Here is a 22,002-nt window from a genome sequence, read left to right as displayed (position 1 = left end):
CACTTCTATACTAAAGCATCCATCCCGACGGCTTCATACATACCGCACTCTCATAATTGCGAACAGGGCTAGACTACTTTCTGTATATATTCTAATCAGGGATATCTAGAAACTTCTAGTTACGGAGTTTCTAGATATCCCTGATTCTAATCCATCTTTTTTTCTTATGGTATTTCAAGTTTTTGGGAAGGGCATGCTAAATACAAGAAATCCCGTGACACTAAATTGCGCCGCCATCGAGCTTGCTCCTTTAGTTGAGGGGTTGAGGTGCATGATGTTGGAATAATGTAGTCTGGCAACGCAACGATCTGTGTATTGTATTTGCATTACAATAACCATGCGTGCGTGATGTGCATATGCCCCCGGACAAGGAAAGTACAGAAACAGCCTTGTATTACATTCCAAGTCTTGCACCAGACCTAAAGGATATCACCGAAATGCTGAGCGTCAGGCGGGGACGCCACGAACACCAGATTTACTGGTAGGGCCTTTGGTTTGACCCAGCTGGGAATGAACCCACCATAATCATCATTTGTTTATTAGCAATTTTTATCAGTTCAATTCACCACAAAATGCGATACAATGAAAAGATAGGAAGGTGTCGAAGCGACTTGGAGTAGTCTATTGAATAAGACACCCACCGTGGCCTAGGCGATGTAAAGAGGAGGCATGCACACTGAATGAAAAGTAAAGAAGATAGTATAGGAAAAAACCAAGTAGCAAGAAATGGGGTGCCATGTCATGGAAGGCAAGATCGATAGGTCAGTCGTGGTCCGGTAATCTTGAGGATGGACCGGTATTCATTTAGTAGTAATTGCTTGTATTTCGACTTGAATGTGGAAATGCTCGTCGACTGTCGGATGGGCGGCGGGATACTGTTCCACACATCAGGTCCGGCATATTTGATGGAGCGATGATCTTTTCGGTCGATCATATGATATTTGGACGACGGACCTACTGATCAAGAATCCAGACTCCACCATTACGCTATCTTGGCGGTCACCCCACAGAATCTTTGTCGGTGATCTTCCATGGCTTAAAAGAGACTGGCTTGCTGTTTTTGTCGTCTGGTATGTAGGCCTACGTAGTGTGGTAGGTATTGAATTTTAGCAGACGACCCGCTGCATCGTGAACGACTTTACCATTGTTCACGAATTCCCGAGCACTCACTGAACGAATGAACGGTCTTAATTATTTTCCGGATAGGAAATTTCATACAAGTTTTCTGCGCAGGTGACAGCAGTGAACTAGCTGCTACATAGTTTGGTCGTTTAGGCTAGCCTAGGCCATTGGTTTCCAACCTTTTTGGCCTTGCAATTGCAGTATTATATCAAAGGGATGAATAATTCACCGCACCCCAGCAATGGATCGACTTGAAGAGGTTTCAGCATTTCCAAGAACGGTATGAAATAGCGCAGACTAGCTTGTCAAGTATAAAGCATAATCGTGTTTATTCTAAATTTGTGTAGCATGTGTGCAAATTAAAACTTAGATTGATAACGTAGCAAATATAATGTGTTGAACTCCTTTAGGAAGAAAAGCTACTATTTCCATAGCTCATTATGCATCATCAGCCTTATGCTTATCAGCATTCTGTATGTCACGACATGATTTAAAACCACTGAGGGTAATCTTAGCGCAGGCGGCCACACCTCAAAATTCAATAAAACCAGTTTTATCCGAAAGCTATTCTCATCCGAATGTACAATTTTTTTCAGGGTCCAGGTACTGGAACCGACAAAATATGACCTCAAAGATAAAAATTGGCACAATTTTAGACCAGGGGTGTCAAACATACGCCTTGCGGGTCACATCCCTACAGGGTTGGTGCGATTGTGTTCAAAATAAGGTCAGTGTCAACAAGCTTACACTTATTTGCAAAATTAGGCCAGTGGCTATGTTCAGAACAAGGTCACCACACTGTTAAGGGATATTGCGTCATTAGGGATGGGTGAGGTTCCTTAGGGTGGGGGTTATGGTCATTAATTGTGGTTTAGGGTCATTAGTGTTGGTTGGGGGTTAGGGTCATTAGTGTTGGGATGAGTGTCCTTAGGGTTCGGGCTTACAATTATTAAGATGTGGGTGTGTGTCCTTACTACTTAGGGTTAGGGGTTACGGTCATAGGGTGTGGGTTGGGTCATTAGGGTTGGGGTGAGTGTAATTTGGGTTGTAGGTGAGTGTCCTTAGGGTTGGTGGTTAGGGTCGTTAGGGTGTGGCTTGGGGTCTTTAATATTTAGGGTGAGGGTCATGTGTGGGTTAGAGTCTTTATTATGTGTGCCCTGTCGTTATTGTGCATGCGACAATAGGATCCATCACTACGTTCACAATAAGATCAGTTTGTGTGTACAAGAATCGTGTTTAAAATAAGATCAATATGTTCATTGTTCACAATAAGGTCAGTCATGTTAACAATAAGGACAGACTCATGTTCAAATTAAGATCAGTATATGTATTGTTCACAATAAGGTCAGTCGCTATGTTCACAATTAGGCCAGTCCACGGTTAAGGGCTACGCAGTGGTTCCCAACCTTTTTCGAATAATCGTCGCCTTCTCAAGCTTGACACAAATTTTCGCGCCCCAATATTTACCGATCCAAAAAAGAGGACATAAATACGGGAAATTTATTCATCTAATTCTGCTCGCTGGTGAATTGACTGAAAATAAGGTAATTTTTCCGAATAGGTGCTCTGAGAACCGGGCCGCGCGTCCATTTTCTGTTTAGTTATGACTAGGGGTTTTTTTTTACCGAAAAAAAGGGAAGATTTTGACCTTAAATAATCACAATTTTGACATTTGTTGACCTTAAAAACTTACTAAAAACTACTTATCTACATTTCTGGTTGTAACTGTCTGTCCTTACAAAGTAGTTTGGCCTGAAAAAGCTTATTTGACTTTGAAAGTGATAAATTTTTACATGAAAAAAACTTTATTTTAACAAAATCTGAACCTATGAAGAATTCCAGTAGTTACATCACGCATTATGGTAGAAATAATTAAAATTTGTTGTAGTGCAACGAAAGAAATTTTCTTCATTCTCGGGTAGAAAGTGTCTGTCCTTACTAATAGTTTGCAAAAAATGGAGAAATAACGTTCAACAGCAGCAGTTGTTGGCTGGTAACACTGAAGTGAATACACTGCTGGTGACACAGCGTGCTGCTTTATTCTGACAATGTTGTCTACATCACAATTTTTCATCATGCGCTTATGCGCTTCTTGATATAAGAACCAATGCACACGCAGTTTTGCTTCAGTTAGAATATTGCGGTACGTTCATCATAACACAATGTCAACCTATTTGTTTCATTTGGTCGTTTATGATTCATAATGAGCAGAAAATCTGTCGTCTACAACGGTAGGCTTCTAAAGTAGGCTAAAAGCTGTAAAATGTCGTATGATAAGCTCACCGACAGTGCAAACATTTACGCAGAGGTGGTCAAAGTGGTCAAAAAAGCTACTCAAGTAGAAGTAGCGACGAAAAAATATACTCAAGTACGAGTAGAAGTACTTCTTCCATAAGCCACCTAAAACTACTTGAAGTAGAAGTAGAATTGACTGATTTTAAATCTACCCAAGTAAGTAAGTAGTTTTGAAAACACTCTTAATTCGTTCGCATTGTCAGCCAAAAGCGGCAAATTGAGCTACCGGTATGCGGAAGGTGCAGAGAGCTTGATTCGTATTGATGCATCCCAGGAGGTAGCAATTTTCGACAGAATAAGCATTCTTTCGCATCATGGGATGCAGATTATAGAATTGATATTAAAATGCGATACCAACCCTTTGTTTACTAGAAGACCCCGTTTTAGAAAATATCATGGCATGACGCTCTACCCCATATTATAAGGCAGCGGGACACGTCATGGGCTGCTAGATAACGATAGGATAGGTAATTGATAGATTGCGAAACGGTAGTTTCAAACGTTATGGTGGACCATATTTACAGTGATGATATATTTGATATGGGCGACAATGAGGTGTGAGCGGAACCATAAACAAACCGGTACCTAATTATATTCACTGACACTTTCGTGAAAACATAATGTCACTCCATAACTACTGTGCACGAAGCGCAAGAAAATTTCTGGGCTTTACTTGACTTTTTTAATATTAAATGTTGGTACTCCGTGAAAACAGCCCCGAAATTCCTCAGGCTATCTTTCGTATTGGGAGATTAAACTACTTCTACTTGACAGACTGAAAATAGCAAAAAGTAGGTAAGTAGATCACAAAATATTACGAAGTAGAAGTAAAAGTAGAGAAAATCAGATCTACTTGAGTAAGTACCAGAAGTAGAGGAAAACTACTTGAGTACTTTGAAAAAGTACTTCGTTACTGACCACCTCTGCATTTACGATACAAACGAAATGCAGGTTTTTTTTTGGTTGTTATTTTTTGGTTGTGTTAATTAAATATATCTCACAGGACGTTCTAACATTTTCGCCCACAGTCGCCCCCTTTGGCATTTTCGCCCCCTTGTTTCTCAAAATCGCCCACTGGGGGGCGATTTTACCCCCGCTGGGAACTACTGGGCTACAGTGTCATCACTCATCAAGGTTCGGGGTGACGGTGAAGCCGAATTTGAAGAGACGCTGGGTCGACAATTGGACTTTTGTATTTATAGAATTGATGCTGTTATAGGTCCCCTGATAAGCGCAGCCTTGTCTCCTTTAATCCCGTCCTATTAATCCTCATCTCATACCTGAAAAACCATTTCAATAATAACAGATATGCTGTCTATACACAGTAGGGTTGTTCAGAATTGACCGACTTTCAAAAAGTCGTGGTTTTTAGTCCGATTCCCATGCCTTATACCATAAAAACATATTCTAGGTACTTTTTTCGTAATTCATCCCTTGCATCTGTGTGCATGTTGAGCTTGAAGAATATCGGCTGAAAATAGGGAATTCCCCTACAATTTGAGTGTCGCGATTCGGTCAAGACTTGTAAATGCAATATATAAGCTGGGTTTGTGTAGCTGTTGCGGTTCGGGGTGCTACAAAACCTCACTGTAGAAAGTATTGTCAGTTCGGGACATCATTTTCATGTCCTACACTCCCTTAGATCTCCTCAAAACTGCCTAAAACTGATAGTCCTTTTGTTGGATCACATATCCCACACTCCTCAAACCTACCCGAGACTGTTCATCAATTTCCGGGATCCACATGTGAAAGAATACAACTGTAAATGTACCATTCACTCACAGTCACATTATAAACATCACATTGTTCAGAGGAAACGAAACAATAAGGCAAATAAATAGATGAACTTGGCAAATACTACTTAAACCAGGTGGATGGAATGGTCGCTTTGGAGAAGTCGACATATCTGTTCCGGTGATCTTCCACGGCTTGTAAGAGGCTCGCTCGCTGTTCTTTTGTCATCTGTTATGAACGCAGCAGAGTCGGTATTCAATTTTACCATACGCTTTGCTGCGTCGTTAGCTACTTCAACACTATTCAGAAATAACTGAGCAGTCATGAAATGAGAACCAGTATGCCATTCCGAAACTGGAAGACTCAACCAATCATGTTCCACATGTATACCAGCATATAGAAACCATGACTCCGGCTCAATCAAATCAACCATACTCATTGACTCAAACACAAGAGTCAGAGATTAGACTCAGAGGTATACTTTTGCGAAATTGTTCAAGAATTGAAATTTGCAGCAATTTAGCAGCCATTGCTTCCTTCAGTAAGTCAGGAATCTTTGGATTAGCCGAGAACATCGTAAATACCACCGTTTTCTCAGCGAGATACCAATGATGATTTCGCATCTTCTCATATGCCACATCAGCAACAGTGAAATCGCATGAGAAGTTTTTTTATGTCATGAAGGAATTCGAGATCATTACACTGTGTCTGACATTCAATATCAGTTTTCAACCAAGCTGGAACATAAAACAAGGCAATGAATATATTGATTCCAACTTTTTAATATACTCTTCAGAATAGCCCATTTGCTCACTCCACATGAACGTTTTTTGACAGTACAACACTTGACTCGTCCATCTCACGCTATGAGTAGTACCAGGCTTGCGAAAACGATGATCAACATATTGGTCATATAAAATCGCCAAGGTGCCCGTTGCACATTCTCTGTAGTCATCTCTTATCAAGACTTCTTCCTGCATTCCATCATATGGTTTAATCAGTGGAATTCTTTCTTGCTTTACTTCATCAGCTTCCATCTCCAACCAGCTGCTTTCATCAAACTGAAGTGTTTTATAGCTTCTGAATTTTTCAATATCTTTCCACTTCTCGAAGGTATTAAAATCTGTGTGTTTCAGGGTCTGTGGTCGCCGATCCAAACACAAACATCCAAACCTCCCGAATGACTAGTTCATAAATATGATATCGACAGGCATAGTAGAAAACTTTCCTGTTTATCAATTCTTCAAGTAGCAGAACTGCACCTTTATTTTTTCCATTGTTTGAGGATGTTGTGTCAAACACAAGAGCTCTGACGTTTTCTGTTAAATTCCAGCAGTTCAAATGACGCATCAGCCTGTGCTTTTCCTGTAGCACTTTTCATAGTTTGTATGCCAAGAAGTTTGCCTTTATTAGATGGACTGGAATACGCAGACTGCGAAGGCCTCAAATTGATCTCCTAAATGACTCTAAGTGAGCTTTCCATCCCAGTGCAATCAAAAATAGATTAGGAAATTTTCAAACGATTTGCAATGCGCTGTCGATAGGTTCCAGATCTTGAAAGATGAACGTCATTATGATCGCTATTGCAAGCTTCAATCAGTGCTGCAGTTATCATGGTAGCAGCATTATCGCTGACTTTCAAGCGATCAAAAACCTGGCATAGGTCTTCGTCGTTAAATAGGTTTACAGGAGCTTTTAGACAGGGTTGTAATGACTCGAGTCATGACTCGACTCGAGTCCAAGTCATATGACTCGAGACGCAGACGGCCCAGACCGATATTTTATCGTAATTTCGAAGAATAGTAAAGTAACCACCCTATTGGGATTTGGTTTATTGGTACTAGCACGTGAGAACCTGCTAAAAGTGAGGAAAATTACAATATTTAAATGTGAACCATTCGAGTTAACCAAACAGAGTTATAAAGAGTGAGTTTAACAAGATTTTAGCTGGGGACTGAGCAGTCAACGTATTGACTTGGACTCGACTCGACTCATAATACCGTGACTCGGACTCGACCCTCTGATCGATGACTTGGACTCAGACTTGACTTGGTGGTGAGTTGAAAATGACTCGATTTGACTCGAGTCAAAATTATAAAAGTGAAATTGACTTGTGACTCGGAGCCTTGTGACTTGGTTACAACTCTGCTTTTAGAGTCACAAATTTAAAGGAATGACCTGATGTCGACTGCGTAGATCTTCGAAATCCCTGCTTTGGGAAGTGTCAGCTACCTGTAAAGATATAGATGAGCTCTCTGTAAATTCACCTTCGCTACATGATGCTGTTCTCTCACACTTATGGTCCGTCTCTTTTGTTGCATGGTTTTCACTTTCCGTACTATATCTTTGCCACCAATCGTTGCTAATCTCGGACCCCTTTGATCCTGATAAAATGCTATGTCTTCACGTTTCTTATCGTGGGAAAGAAGTCAACTTGCTTCAATTGTCGCTATCGCTGCAGGCGCTCCTATATCCCATAGCTTACTCAGTTTGGCTTCAAAGTCGCTTTGTTTTCTTGATACATATTGCTGGCCTGCGGATTTCTTTAGCAACAGCCATTGTTTCCACACTGTCACTAATCTTTTAATGGCATTGAGTTCCTATTACTTCATGTACTCTGTCCTGGATGTGTCACTTTCCTGGTTTATTTTTTGCAGATGAATGCTGTCTCAGGTGTAGCACATACTGCATAACTTGCCTCGGAGTAGGCAGCTTCGATCTCATAATGGCTTCCTCAGATGGCCCAACTAGGAAATTTTGTGTCTGCGATCGTGTTCTAGTTTTCTTTGATACTATTGCACTAGATGACAATTTTCTTTTTTCCCAGACATTTTGCACTACAGCTAATCCTAGAAAATACAAACACATCAACTCATTCAAGCAACAAAGAATAGTTGATAACATTTCAGTCCTCTTATGTCAATCACATACCACACAACTTATGCGCAAGAATAGCCGGATTAGATCCAGTTATTGGTTATAGAAGATAATTATTCCTACCGGTAAATTCGAAGTATTCATACCATTATATTGCTATCTTAGGAAATAACTCTAAATTCAGAGCAATTGATTGGCAGTTTTCCACTGTCACTGGAAAAGACATTCATAAGCTTTCTTTCGTATCGCAGTAGACAAGAAAAGAGTATCAGGTTCATTAGATCGAATAATTGAACACCGATATAATACTAGAATCACCAATCCCGCGCTAGACTCGCTAACAGTATGAGTCAAAATGCCACTTGACAAGTCCTGCACCGCAATCGTAACCACAGTTTGTCAACAACAAAGCAGCAAATCGCCTGACTAATTGATGATCCCCATTTCACTGCCGTGCGTAGCGCTTCATCAACGCTATAACATATGCTTCACGTCAATGAGAACACATGCGAATCCTGCCGAGTCACTGACAACAGGGGAATCCCCTAATTCCGAAAAAAATTTTGGGTGCATGAAAAAACGGCAACATGCACACAGATTCAGGGGATGAAAAAAAGTAGCCAGAATTTGTTTTTAAAGTATAAGGCATGGGAAACGGACTGAAAACCTAGACTTTTTGAAAGTCGGTCAATTCTGAACAACCCTAATGCACAGTGCAATGATGGAAGATTTGTATATTGCAAAACATATGCATGCTGTGATAAAAAACCTACTAACACCATTAGTCAGTCAGTCGTAACAAAAGACGAAAACAACACCACGCAGAAAATATTCCAGAGGCCGTATAACATATAAACACTGAGCTCTTTTGCAACATACTTGACCTATAATTGAGGTGGTTAGTAACAAAGTACGTCTACTTCGTTGGAGTACTCAAGTCGGTTTCACCTACTTTAACGACTTACTCAAGTGGTTCTGTTTAGACTACTTCTACTTCTAGTCAACAATATATTAGCCAAAATGACTTACTGTCACACTCTGGATTTTGTAAAACAGAAAGTAGTTTTTGGGTATGTTTGCCCCACTGCACCTATTGGTAGTGTCATTTTCTGTTACTCGGTTAGATGAACTCTGCAATTTTGAAAGCAGCCCTCCCGACCGCTTGAGTACTTTTCAGAGCTTTGATTTTCTACGTCCACTTGAAAGTACCAATTGACAAGTCTTAAAAAATGCTACTTCTACTCAAAATTGAGAAGAAGCAGCACTTTTACGGCTACATATGTGATGTACGTTGCAATCGGTTGCTCAATGCGCACGTAACAGTGGTGTCATGGGAAGGCTTGCAACATTGCCACCAAAAATCAGCCCTGAGAGGGAATAGAAGATAGAATAGAATATCTCCTTCCCAAGTAAAGGAAAACAATTGCAAATTCCAAATGCTTTTTAGTGTTGAAGTATACAGTGAGTCCTCTCTACATTGATTTCGGTGAGTCAAAGTTCCTTCAGTATGTGGGAAAGGGAATTAGAAATTGGCCTGCTCTCCTTCAAGAAACTTGTATCAACCGTGCTGTCACCATGATGATCATATTTTCAATCCTAATTTATCGTTACTTCAAACATCTTTATATGTGGTTTGAATTCAGTAAGTTGAGTTGCGAGTTAGTCATTTTCAATCCAACACGTTATTTGACGAGTGAAGCCTATAATTGGGAATAAATTCAGTAAAATCTGCTTGTATTTTGACGGGAATGTTGTGCCCCGTGTTTTTAGGCCACTTCACAATTTCCTTGATAGGTATTTAAATTTGGACAGTGTTTTTTTTTCTGAACAGCTCTAATGTAGCCTACAGTAATGAATATGCGTCTTCTAGGGCAGTGCATGGTGCGGGCATTCATTGTGACCGGGATACTTTCAGTTCTTTTCGTGGTTGGAGACAAAAGACAAATTCTCAGAGGAGAAATGTTCTCAATGCTCTGCATCGATTCAAATTTCACAGGAAACCATGTCGAGTTCAGCATCACCACTGGAAACGGATCTGATTATATTATTGCAAAACATGACACCGTAAACAGGAAGAGAACAAAAATGCTCGTTTGGACTTACATTGGACGTTTGCATTTCATCAAAAGTAACGTAGTTATCAGGGATGTTCAAATAAGAGACGATGGACTGTACCGTTGTACCGATAAAGGAATTCATGGCAGCGAGACAATTCTGGAAACAGAACTGCAAGTCCTGGTACGTCCCAAGATTACAGTTGGTCTCATGAATACGCCGCTACAGTCTGGTAGCAGATTGATGAAAGCTGCCGAATGTAAAGCCTCTAATGCTCGGCCACCTGCCAAAGTGAGATGGACTAGTGATTGCCATCTTGATTTTACCGACACCAAAGTAGAAAAGTCTGGAAATGATCCTGCCGTCTATAATACGACAGCTGTTTTGTTTATCCTTCCGACCAAATTTTTTGACAAGCAACCGTTCATATGCACTGTCATACATCCATCCTTAGCGATGGGCGCTAATTCAACAACCATAAACCTTAATGTGCAGTACTCCCCGTCGAAACCGTTAATCGAGGTGATTAACCAAACTACCCTGGTCCGATGCAAGGCCGACGGCAATCCAACACCGGAAATTACTTGGACCATTCTTGCTCGGAGTCGTGTGGCGGGACCAGCCACCGGCGAAAGCATGATACGACTCATATCTCCACATAACTCAGTTCATCACAATGACACGTATATATGCCACGCAAAAAATGGGATTAAACCAGATACAAGTATGAATATAACAACATCCGAGGCGATTCCACAGTTTGAAGTTCTTCGCCATGCTGACGACTGGATGTTTAAAGGGATTGTTATTGGCGTTAACCTGATTCTTGCCTTGTTATTTTTTGGGCTTTTCGTCTGGAGTATGAATCGAAAAAAAGAAAAGAAGAAAATCGCAAGCGAGACCAAAGGCGACGTGTGTGAACCGTTGTATGATTTACACATCTAATTATCATAGATGGCCATTTGCATGAACACTAGCTCCAAAAGATCAATCTATAATGCCTTCCGAATGAGTTTGATGAGACTGCACTGAGACTTTTATTATTGACTACTCTATGAAGACCGGGGTTATAACCAAATCACAAGTCAATCTTACTTTCAAAGTTTTGACTTCAGTTCAGACAAGTCATTTTCAACTCACGTTCGAGTATAAGCCAGGGAGCAAATGGTCGAATCCGAGTCATAGTGTTGAGACTAGAGTCTGTTATCAAGCTCAAAGCAAGTTCAACTCACTTTTTTGAAACTCTTATTGATATCGAATGCTTCGCATTCGCAGTATGCTAATTTTTCTCACTTGAAACATGTTTATTCACATTTATATAATATATATACAAGACTTTAATCAAGTCATATAGAAAGTCCTGAGTCATATGACTTATGACTCGAGTACAAGTCAATACACAAAATGACTCAAGTCGAGTCCAGTCATTTTTGATTTTTAATGAAATGAGTCCAGTTCAGTTGAGCCAAAGAAAAAATAGCGACTCGAGTCCAGACATGACTCGAGTCACTATAATTGTGACGAAGATATGACCACGATATGACATATCGACTTCGCCAACCGTTATATGCCAGTTACAGTTGCTTATCATTCAGTTTACAACTGTGCAATGTACATGGCTCTTATTTACACGTTTGAGGAAAGTGTGTCTTAAAGTTACGGGCCGCGACCTAAATATAGGTTGCAAAATGTATAAATTTTGGTTGGGACAAAAGTTGTTGTAATCAAAATCGGTGATGGTTTAATGTATGTTAAATTTTTTGCAATCATTGCAGTTAGCATTCTGTTATAAAAATATCTTTGCGCTTCTCGTAATCTCTACTGGCGCTACTGTCTACCTGTGATAAATGGCGTTGGGCACTGGCCAATAATTGGCCTGTGTAGACAAGTTGTTCCGGCAATATTGTCTGATCGTATAAATTTACTTGCACTTGCATTACGCGCTTTGGTTTAATGACGAAGAAAGGTTTGCCCTACATTTGCCAGCCTTTCTTTAGAAGGCTCTAGATTGCATACAAGTTAGAAAGAAAGAGAGGGAGAGGGAGGAGGGCCGTCGGACTTAGTGAGGTTGAACCAACTACATGACAGTAACATTATCAAGGCTTGCTTGCCGTTCAGCCTGTCACTGTTTGCTGTAGAATTGGGCTAAAGGAGGTCTATGAAAAATAAAGTTATAGAAATCCACAACGTTTCGGATGCTTACGGCGTAGGCTTTGTTCAATTCTCAGATTTGCAATATTGTTAGCCACCGTCTATTTCAAGGATTTCCTGGTAAGAGTCCGTCTCTAGAAATAGGCTGGAAATCAAGGATTCACGCATTGTGAATTGAAAAAATCCCATAGGAGACACATCAGTGACAACAATCAGACTGGCTAAATGATTTTTTGCATTATTTTGTGTTTCTATATATATATATATATATACCCCTGACGAGTGTCAGCCGAAAATATTCGGGTTCATTTCAATATGAATATACCATTCAATTGTATATTGAAGTTCTGTACCTCCAAGAAGCTGTTCAAATATATATATATATATATATGTTATATATTCCACTAAAACTGATTGTCGGTGCTTTGTCTCTTTCACGTGCCTGAAAAAAATGTAGCAGCCAACATTAAGAATCCATGTTTGGTGAATGAGGTTTGGGTCTGAAAACGTTCCTACAACTCAGATTTAGGGTATGGTGGGTGTTTTATCGAATCCATCTTTTCATTGTATCAAAATCTTGCGGTGCTTGGAAATGATGAAAATAGTAACTAACCGAACGGGGTTACAAGACAATAATATTGCTCCTGCCTGACAGAACACAACAAATCAGAAGGTAAAATGTGTTCAATAGATTCCCAATGTATCAAGTCAGTCACTCCTATATTCTTTTTTAGACATTCAACGTGAATCCTATTCCAAGGAAATCAGACTGACTGGAATCACAGAAGGTAGAGTTCCGACATTTTTAGACACGGTGCATTGTTAAGGGGCTAGGCTACCCCTCAAATCGAAAAATCAGTTAAACGCCTATAACTTGAATACTAATGGAGAAATCTTTTTGAAATTCAGACAAAACGTGCTTTGGTGGACATTATAAATTTGATAAAAATTTGGTGTGATGTAATCAAGGATTTTTTGATTTTTATCAAATTTTGTTACTTTTCAGACCAATTTCCAGGAAAAATTTTCACACCAAACTTTTTCACTAAATTTGATTCCCAATGCTTTTTATGGATTAAAATAGATCTAATGCACACAATAAAAGATTTTTTCAGGCCCAACAAAGGGTAACATGTGAAAAAAAATCGTGTTTTTTGGAAAAAATCGTAAAAATGGCATTTTTTGACTTTCACAGGCAAATACGGATAGACCCCATACCAATACCCCAAAATAAAATCTTTTATTGTGTTCAGCATCCCAATATATGTCAATCTTCAAATTTTCAAGTTGATTGGATGATTTTTTCTGCCTCAAAAATGGTTACTAGTACTCATACTTACGCAAAATCAAAATTTCGAGAAAAAGCAATTTTAATTTCGCAACACATAAATGTAACAGTTGTACTATGAAAATTTCAATTCTGACATGATTGGTGCAATGAAACGCCCCAGGAGCATATGATTTCCTTCAGCATTTTCATGTTTTATGGTTTTGATAGCGTTATTCATTGTTGCAGTGATCTGAGCGAGTTGATTTCCATTCTTTAAAATCCATTTTCCCTCATGATTTCACACAATTTGCTATAGTTGCTCCGGTAGTCGACAATGAAACGTGAGTGGCTAGTACCAAAACCTAATGCCATACTTGCTTCTTGCTAGTATGTGTTCTGTCATGCCATGGCCCATAGCATAGATTGAGACTGTGATATATGTAAAGGTCTAAACCGGAGTCTCACAGTCTTGAATCTCATCATTTTATCGTCGAAAACCAGTCACCAAACCCGTTTTCCAAGCACACACGAACCACAAACTACAAGCGCCAAGCTCTGCATCTGGTTTGTTTACATCCGTGTAACGCATCATTGATCAAACCATAGATATCTCAAATAACACTAGAATATCGTAATGATCAAGCCTCGCGACCAGGGTCTCGGGATATTGGTTGTTGTTGCGCGGTGAGTTGATAATTAGGGGGTGCGGTCACTGGATAGGATCATAAAATGTTAAATTTGACACACTTAGGCTTATCCAATCATTATGAAACTTGCGTAGATGAAAGATGACATCTAATACAACAAATATCAACAATAAAAAAAATATTGATTTTTTTTCAATTTCTGGGGTAGCCTAGCCCCTTAAAAGACATGAAACCTATGAAGCCGCTAAATTTTTAATAATGACAATTTTGCTCTACTGCGCTTGCATATAGGGTTGGGACTTCGGGATCAAATTTGAAATCCCGGGATCGGGATTTTCCCGGGATTCGCGCTTCTCAATCCCGGGATTTCCCGGGATTGGAAAAGTATTGAAATACACATACAAGCTACACAATAGGGCTGTTCAAAAATAACCTTTTTTCCTGAATCTTGCTGGGTACGTTATAAAATCGTTAAGTTGCCTTAAAAAACGACGCACACCAAATTTGAATTCATTCCAACCAATATTCGCGGGTTTCGTAGAGTTTGAAAATTTTGAATTCAAAAATTTTTTTTTTCAAATTTTTCTGCCAACCCCATGCAATTGTTGGGCTGTCTTCAAAAACAATGCAAAACAAATTTGACTCAATTACAAGTAGGGTTGGGACTTCGGGATCAAATTTGAAATCCCGGGATCGGGATTTCCCGGGATTTTCGCTCCTCAATCCCGGGACTCCCCGAGATTAGAAAAGTAGTAAAATAGACATACAAGTTACACAAATAACATTTAGTCCTTGTGATATTGAATTGACGCAAAACATAAGAGCATCAAAAGTATCATCGTTTAGATCAGGGGTCCGAAACTCCAATTTTATCGCGGGCCAATTTCGTAGTTTTTGATGACGCGGCGGGCAGCAGCATCAAATAGGGGTATAATATGTATTTCCCAGTACGCCTTTTTTGTCGGACCTTGCAGATTGGCATTCCATACACATTGTGAAAATGTAATACAATATTGTAATATTCACGGTTGCCACGAAAAAGTCATATTTTTCAATATTTTTTAAACATATTGTTGTGCTTGGCATAATTTGGCGACATAAAGGAGTTATATTACTTATATAGACAGTTAGAAACGATGCGAGACGACAAATGCATCGTGTCATCGTAAAAGCTGTCGCATTATAATTTAGCAGCTAGTGGACGTTTGATGTGTGATAGCGATTCAGGTTTTTGGAGTGGTTTCAGAATGAAATTTCAAGTTCTCAAATCCGAAATCTGAAATTTTCGAGTTTAATATTGTAGAATGCTTGAAAAGTCAAAACGCCGACGTGGGCCGCAAAAACAGTTCTGGCGGGCCGCGTGTTTGAGGCCACTGTTCTAGACAATCAGCCGAGTTTGTGACACTGCTTTATTACCAAAATAAGATATATGGCGCTACATAAGCCTTGGTAGATGCTGTTCACAAATCCCGGGATTTCATCGGGACCAATCCCGGGATCGGGATTGCTTCAAATCCCGGGATCCCGGGATCGGGATTTCCCGGGGTCCCAACGCTACTTGCATATATAAATATACCTAAATAGCACAACTGAAGCAAATCGAATGAGTAAGCTTGCTATTTTTTGCCCTGACATATGGAAACAAATGACAGCACTACCAACAGGCTTTTCATCCTCGGAGAATTAAAATTATATTGGTGCCGGTATTAAATTCTGTCGGGTGGATAGAAAATTTATATTTCGGTTGGGGTTCTATTTATTAGGTATCGCTACGTGGACTGAGAAATTGCCTCATCAATTATTCAAATGGTTTTGTCGTGAGCTACTTCACCTAATAATTGAGACAAGACAGGCTTAGTAGTTTTATATTCTTTTCACTTTTTTTTTTGCGAATTCAATAACTCCTATAATCATTGTCCACACACAATTGACTTACACTACTGAATAACTTCCTATGCTAGAGATGCGCGCCTAGGAGTTGTAATTTATAATCTTGGAAATTTTTCATACGAATATAATGCTGACACACTAGTAGCACAGTTCCTAAACGAGGGAGTTAATTTATCTACTGAATGATATTGACTTTGTCCAGTCACTCTTCAAAATGGGTAGTGTCAGTCAGCCGATAAGGACGAAGTTGAAATTTAATATTTACGGTATTAAATCCAAAATTTACACCTCTGCATCCGTGTTCAATTTTAGAGACTTGCTAGGTTGTGAGGATAACTAATAATGAGATAAGATTATCAGTAACAATTGTGCGAATGTATTTGAGAGCATCCATAGACAGCGTGAGCTTTAGCTACTGTGTATACGGTATATACTACGTTGCTATTATTACATCACTCATCTTAGCTTAGCTAGTACCTTGACTCTGAGGACTTTAGAAAACTGGTGTAGATTGAATGCTACAACTATATCAAAAGGAGCCGATATTGTATTTTTGAACTAGATCATTCAATCAAATTAGTTTTTTAGATTTTAATGTTTTATGTCTGAATGAAATACAAAAATGCAATAGCATGTTGAACTTTGTCGTACTCTTTGCTGCATTTGCTGCTCAACTGTTTCAGCCATCCCACTGCAACCCATTGGACGAAAGGGATGTCGATGGCAATAGGTATGCTGGAATTGTGAAAGCTTACTCAATCCCAACGTCGTAATCTATTCTATTGGGGTGATCTATATGCACTGCAATGTTCGATATCATGCAGGTTCCTTGACGCATATGAGTGAATTATACCGCAGTGGTATAATCCGCGGCTGCAACACCAATGGGTGCGGGTTCGAGTCCGACCGAGGTCGACTTCCGAATTCCGATACCTAAGTGTTGGAGGTTTACCTAGGCTCCTCCTCGCCACCTCATCCACGTCAGCGGTGTCTTACAAAAGCCTAGAGGTGGGCCGTGCTATAAGTCGGCAGTTACGGAAAATAAGCAGAATATCGGCCTGGTGTAAATGACCATAGTAGTCGACAAACACCATGAATACCCCCCCAAAACAAACAAACAAAAAATCTAATGGAGAAATTCGGTTCACAAATATGTATTTCGAAATAATATTTACTATGACTTTTCGAGCTACTTGTATTTGACAAGCATAGCTCTCTTTATAACGTCCCTAGCCTTGATAGGTTTACTAAATAATTTGAAATCCACATTAAAAGGTTTTTTCAAAAGAAACAATATTATTTACTCCTACATTTACTCTTGTGCAATAAATTAATTTGTGGTACAACCTGAGATAGGTCAATATTTTCCATTGTAATAGTTCACTTTATGTTGATTCGCGAAATAATTTCGGGCCTTAAATAACGAATAATTTGACACTTAATCTCGTACCCCCTGCTTTGCTGCTTCATACTCCCAGGGGGTCCGTGGACCCCAGGTTCAGAACCGCTGGTCTAGGTATAATTGTCAGTGACATTTGACAATCTACTGCCTGAGAAGAATCCATTGGATATCAGCATTCGATCATGCAACCCATAGAATGCACCCAGAAAATATAGATATATTTACAGCGTTCTTAAAAGTGACGCCACTGTGTTTCCCTTGTAATTATTCTAATTGTGTTTCTATCTTGTTTATCACAATATTTGCAATCTCGAGAATGTCCAATGCCTTTTATGCTGTTAGCATAATATGGGTGTTTTGTGGTATGTTCGTTGTTTTTTCAATATGGAACCAATCTGTGGATTGAGTGATTATGATACTACAACTTTTCTTTTTAGAATTTGGAAAAAGGCGAAGTGTCAAACAAGACCTATTGCCATGCGATATTGTGGTTTTTGGCACGAAAAGCCTCTCGTAGTCGAGCTGCTGGAATCTAACCGCAAGGCGCTATTTTTCAGGTTATTACATGAATAAGATATAGCTAAATATTGAAGTGCTCACTTTCAAGTGTATTGGAATTTAATAATGATGCTTGTGATCAGCAAGATAGATATAAGTATAAGAAAACACCCTTTATTTTTATGAAAACTCGAGCCCTGAAATCATGGTTGATAAATTGATAAAAATTGCAGCTGTTAGTACAAATATGCATTTCTTTTTATGCCAGTGGTTCTCAACCTTTTCTAAGTCATGACCCCCTAGACCAGTGGTTCCCAAACGGTGGGGAATTCCCCACTGGTGGGGAATTCAATGGTTTCTGGTGGGGAATTCAATGGTTTCTGGCGGGGAATAGACGCATTTGTTCAAAATTATATACAGGACAGTCGACATATTCACGGAGACACATGCGCAATCGCCGCTACCAGTTGACTGCTCTGGAATGTATGTATCGAAAGTTATATTGCGTGTTGTTCACAAAACCTCATTTTTGACTCTGGATGGCCAATGATGGCGTCACAAATGCATCCAGCACGACTAATTTGACGTGAAATAACGCTTTCGCGAAATTATGAGGGTTACTGATATCGGTTTACAATTCGTTTTATGTTGCAGTTATAGGCGATTTTCTTGCATATACTGGTGTGGTTGTGTGTCTTGTGTAGTCAAACCAGCAAATAGCTGCTCTGTGACGACAAAATTGCTGGGTAGTGGGGAACAGGACCGTAACTTCCGCACCCCAAATTCCCCAATTGGGGAGGGGGCGAGCTCGAAGGGGCCGAAATTCGTATGTGAATTAACATAAATTGAAGTATTTTTTTTATTTATGCCACTTTTTCGAAAAATTTTCGCGCCGGGTGCGCGATTTAATATTGCCAAAATATCTGATTATTGGTTAACCTTCCCCCATGAAACTACGTAGAATTGATAGAAATGGAGACTTCGGCGTCGGCCATAACTGCGCCACGACGCACCAAGACATATGAAGTTATAGGCCAAACATGCATCTCCGAGAAGTGTGCCAGAACGATCAGCAGCGAGAAGAGCTTTGTGGTGACCCAAAACTTCGATATATATATACAATATATATATTTAATTGGCTGGCTTTAAATGGCTGGAGCCGAATGCTCCTGCCGAATGCTCTTTCAAAAAAGTCAAAAAAGAGGACAAATCCTCTCAAAAGAGGACGTATGGTAAGCCTAAGATATAGGAGGTCATGAAATAGCATAATGTAACGAAGTCAATATACCAACGGGTCCGCCCGAAGATGTTCAATTCTTATTTAGGGGTCCTATACCTTTTCCAACACACCTCCCTCAGCTCTACCGGTAAATCAGATTACGTGAGCTGAGGGGGGATGAAAAATTGATTGCTAAATATATGAAATTCCGGATCATATTGTCCGATTCAAACACGAATTAGATAAATTTTTTGCGCCTCGCGCGTTTAGTCGTAGTAAGGCGACGCACTGAACAGTAGACCCAATGCAGTTGATAAGTTGCAGGGAAAAGCGTACAGGTTGAGCGGGGGTGAGGGGTCCTGGGGGCCCAAGACCAACGTTTTTTTTTGGCGGGGCTGACAAAGAGCTGTTACGGTCCTGGTGGGGAATGAAGGCTCTGAACAAATCTGAAGTGGGGAATGAAGACAAAAAGGTTGGGAACCACTGCCCTAGACTGTTGCTCCTTTGAGTGAGATAAAGATGTATTATACTATGCTGATAAATCAAGCATATCCGTGATTGTTACGTTGGATTCATAAGAGATGATCAACATGCGGTGGGATAGAACATACGACGAAAAATCATAATTTTAGCTATGGTAGCTTTACAATACTGACACCTACATTAGCGCTTTTTTATCACAATTTTACGTTTCTGTATTTAAAAACATGTTATAATTCATTAATGTAGCCTTTTATTGCGGCTCCTTGAGAATGCTTGGTGGCCCGCTAATTGGCTGCATCGGTGGCCGAGGGCCACGGTTGAGAACCCCTGGTTTATGTGCATATGCATACCATGAGTGCATGATGTGCATATGCCGCTGGACAAGGCACGTGCAGATATAACCTTGTACGGCTTTCTAAGTCTTGCACCACCCCTAAACGCTAACCCAGTAATGCACGAGCGCCAAGCGGGTTTCCATAACCAGTTTTCTCTTCTATTCACATGATAGGGTTCAACCCTATCCAATATCTAATTTTTCTTTATTAGAAATATTTCCGGTTCAGTCACTGATATGAATTCTTTTGCAACTCTTTGGTTATCAATACTGATAAATTAATATCTGATCAAACTTTGTTGCATAAATATTCTTAGAGGTGACATGTCAGATTAGCTCACAATATCGGGAGTTTCACTGACACTCCTCATATTGTCAGCGACGCAACAGAGCTATCGCTGAAGCTTGAGCGTTGGAGCATTGTATGGTAATTGTTGCTGGCATGAAAATTCAAATGATACTTTCATTGACAGAAAATAATATTATTGGATCAAATTCAAAATCATGTAACATAATGCATCTAGGACGGAACTTTGCAGAAATGGAGCATGTTCTGCGAGCAGTAGCATCAAGCATTGTTTATATTTTTTAGAAGTCATGCAGAGGAGTGCGAACACCTGTTTGCAGTCCCTCTGCCATTTGAAGTGAGAGATGTTACCTGCACTAAGACTGTATGTCTGATTCTGAAAGATGACGTTGACAACGTAGAAGGATCAAATGCTGGCAATCTCTACCGTCTACATATTGCAAATGTTATTGGAGGATTCACTGACTGGCTCTTGTTGTAAGTCATACCAAAGGTGCTCAGAGTGCTCAGTTACCGATGTGTTGGGAGATATTCCCTCTCTGTCTGCATTTTGCACCAATTTGTGCAATCACATGTCACTGGCTCACTACAATACTTAGTGAGGAATTTGTCCCCACTACTTCACAGCCCTTTCACAAGATGAAAAGTTGTTAAAAAAGCCTGTTTGGTCATAGCAAGGTGGCGAAATTTGCCATCATAAATACCATCATTTCTAAAAATGGTCACAATCTCTATTATATGTTTGCACAACTTGTCGGAATTGAGCGAAATTTGATATGCAACGTGTTTAACACAATCTGACAATTTGATCACTGCACAGGTAAGATTTGGGAAAAAAGTCTTTTGTACAGCCCTACTGAGTATTTGAGTTGGTAAACCTATCCCGTTCCATTCATTGTTATAGTAATTTATAGTCCAAATATCATGTTCAGGGCTGTTAAAAAAAAACCTTTACTGAATCTTGCTGGCTAGGTGATTAAATTGTTAGGTTGCCGTAAAAAACAACGCACACCAAATTTGAATTCATTCCAACCGGTAATCGCGGATTTCGTACGATTTGGAAATTTTGAATTTACCCAAAAATGCCAAACAAAATATTTTTCAAATTTTTCTGTCAACCCCATTAAACTTTTGCGCTGTCTTCAAAATTGATGCAAAACAAATTGGACCTGTACTTAGTTGACGAATATTCTCGAATGTGACATCTACATCCAATGTTGTTTAATTTGAACGATGACTCCCATTATAGTAATCATTTATTAGACTCGAAGACTTTTCGGGGGCCTCTTTTATGGAGTTATTGGCACATTAAAGGGATTGAAACAGATTCAAAAACAAAACCAATAAGGCAAAGTATGTCGTATAAATCAAAATTACGGTCCATGAAATTCACACGGTAACAGCCAACTTGGAACTATACGGTACTATAGTAGCAACGCAAAATGTAAACAAGAGGACATCAAATACGAAACAGACCGCACTAATGGGAAATTTGTAAGGTATTCAGAAAACCTTTTGTCTGCCTAAAATTGGCTTGGTCAATTGAATAATGGTTGATTCTAACACTTTTCTACGGAACAAACATCTGCCCCGCGCAATGACAGTGAACATTTCATTCTTATAGTTTTGTGCACAAGAATGGTTCTTACTTAAATGTTGATCGATCGACCAAGCCTACGGTTGATAATCACCATGACAGTGAATTGTTGGACGGAGAA

At 39.6% G+C, this 22,002-nt stretch overlaps 2 protein-coding genes across 6 annotated transcripts in view; both read left to right on the top strand.

Annotated features, from left to right (window-relative positions):
- The first annotated feature begins 1,153 nt into the window (after window positions 1-1,153).
- LOC145458819 (nectin-4-like) lies at window positions 1,154-12,241 on the top strand. Its single transcript, XM_080337316.1, has 3 exons — window positions 1,154-1,402; window positions 1,719-1,849; window positions 9,899-12,241. Exon 3 carries the CDS (start codon window positions 9,907-9,909, stop codon window positions 11,026-11,028), a length of 1,122 nt encoding a protein of 373 aa, XP_080193442.1. The 5' UTR covers window positions 1,154-1,402; window positions 1,719-1,849; window positions 9,899-9,906; the 3' UTR covers window positions 11,029-12,241.
- A 399-nt stretch (window positions 12,242-12,640) lies between these two features.
- The window catches only part of LOC145458812 (uncharacterized), a 133,533-nt gene continuing 124,171 nt past the window's right edge, over window positions 12,641-22,002 (top strand). For 2 of the 5 annotated variants that reach the window (XM_080337304.1, XM_080337302.1), the window contains exons 1-3: window positions 15,751-16,771; window positions 17,881-18,000; window positions 20,570-20,761. In XM_080337304.1, the coding sequence (XP_080193430.1) occupies window positions 16,674-16,771; window positions 17,881-18,000; window positions 20,570-20,761 (410 nt within the window). In that variant the 5' untranslated portion in view covers window positions 15,751-16,673. Of the gene's footprint in view, window positions 13,023-15,737; window positions 16,772-17,880; window positions 18,001-20,569; window positions 20,762-22,002 lie in introns of those variants that run through there. The other 3 variants (XM_080337305.1, XM_080337306.1, XM_080337303.1) reach the window with 3 other exon arrangements.

The sequence above is a fragment of the Botryllus schlosseri genome, chromosome 16 (assembly GCF_051294905.1).
Source record: "Botryllus schlosseri isolate E-star chromosome 16, Bs_hap1, whole genome shotgun sequence".
NCBI classification, from domain to species: Eukaryota; Metazoa; Chordata; class Ascidiacea; order Stolidobranchia; family Styelidae; genus Botryllus; species Botryllus schlosseri.
Note: the sequence above shows the minus strand (reverse complement) of the source record. Positions and strands in the feature narration are given on the sequence as shown.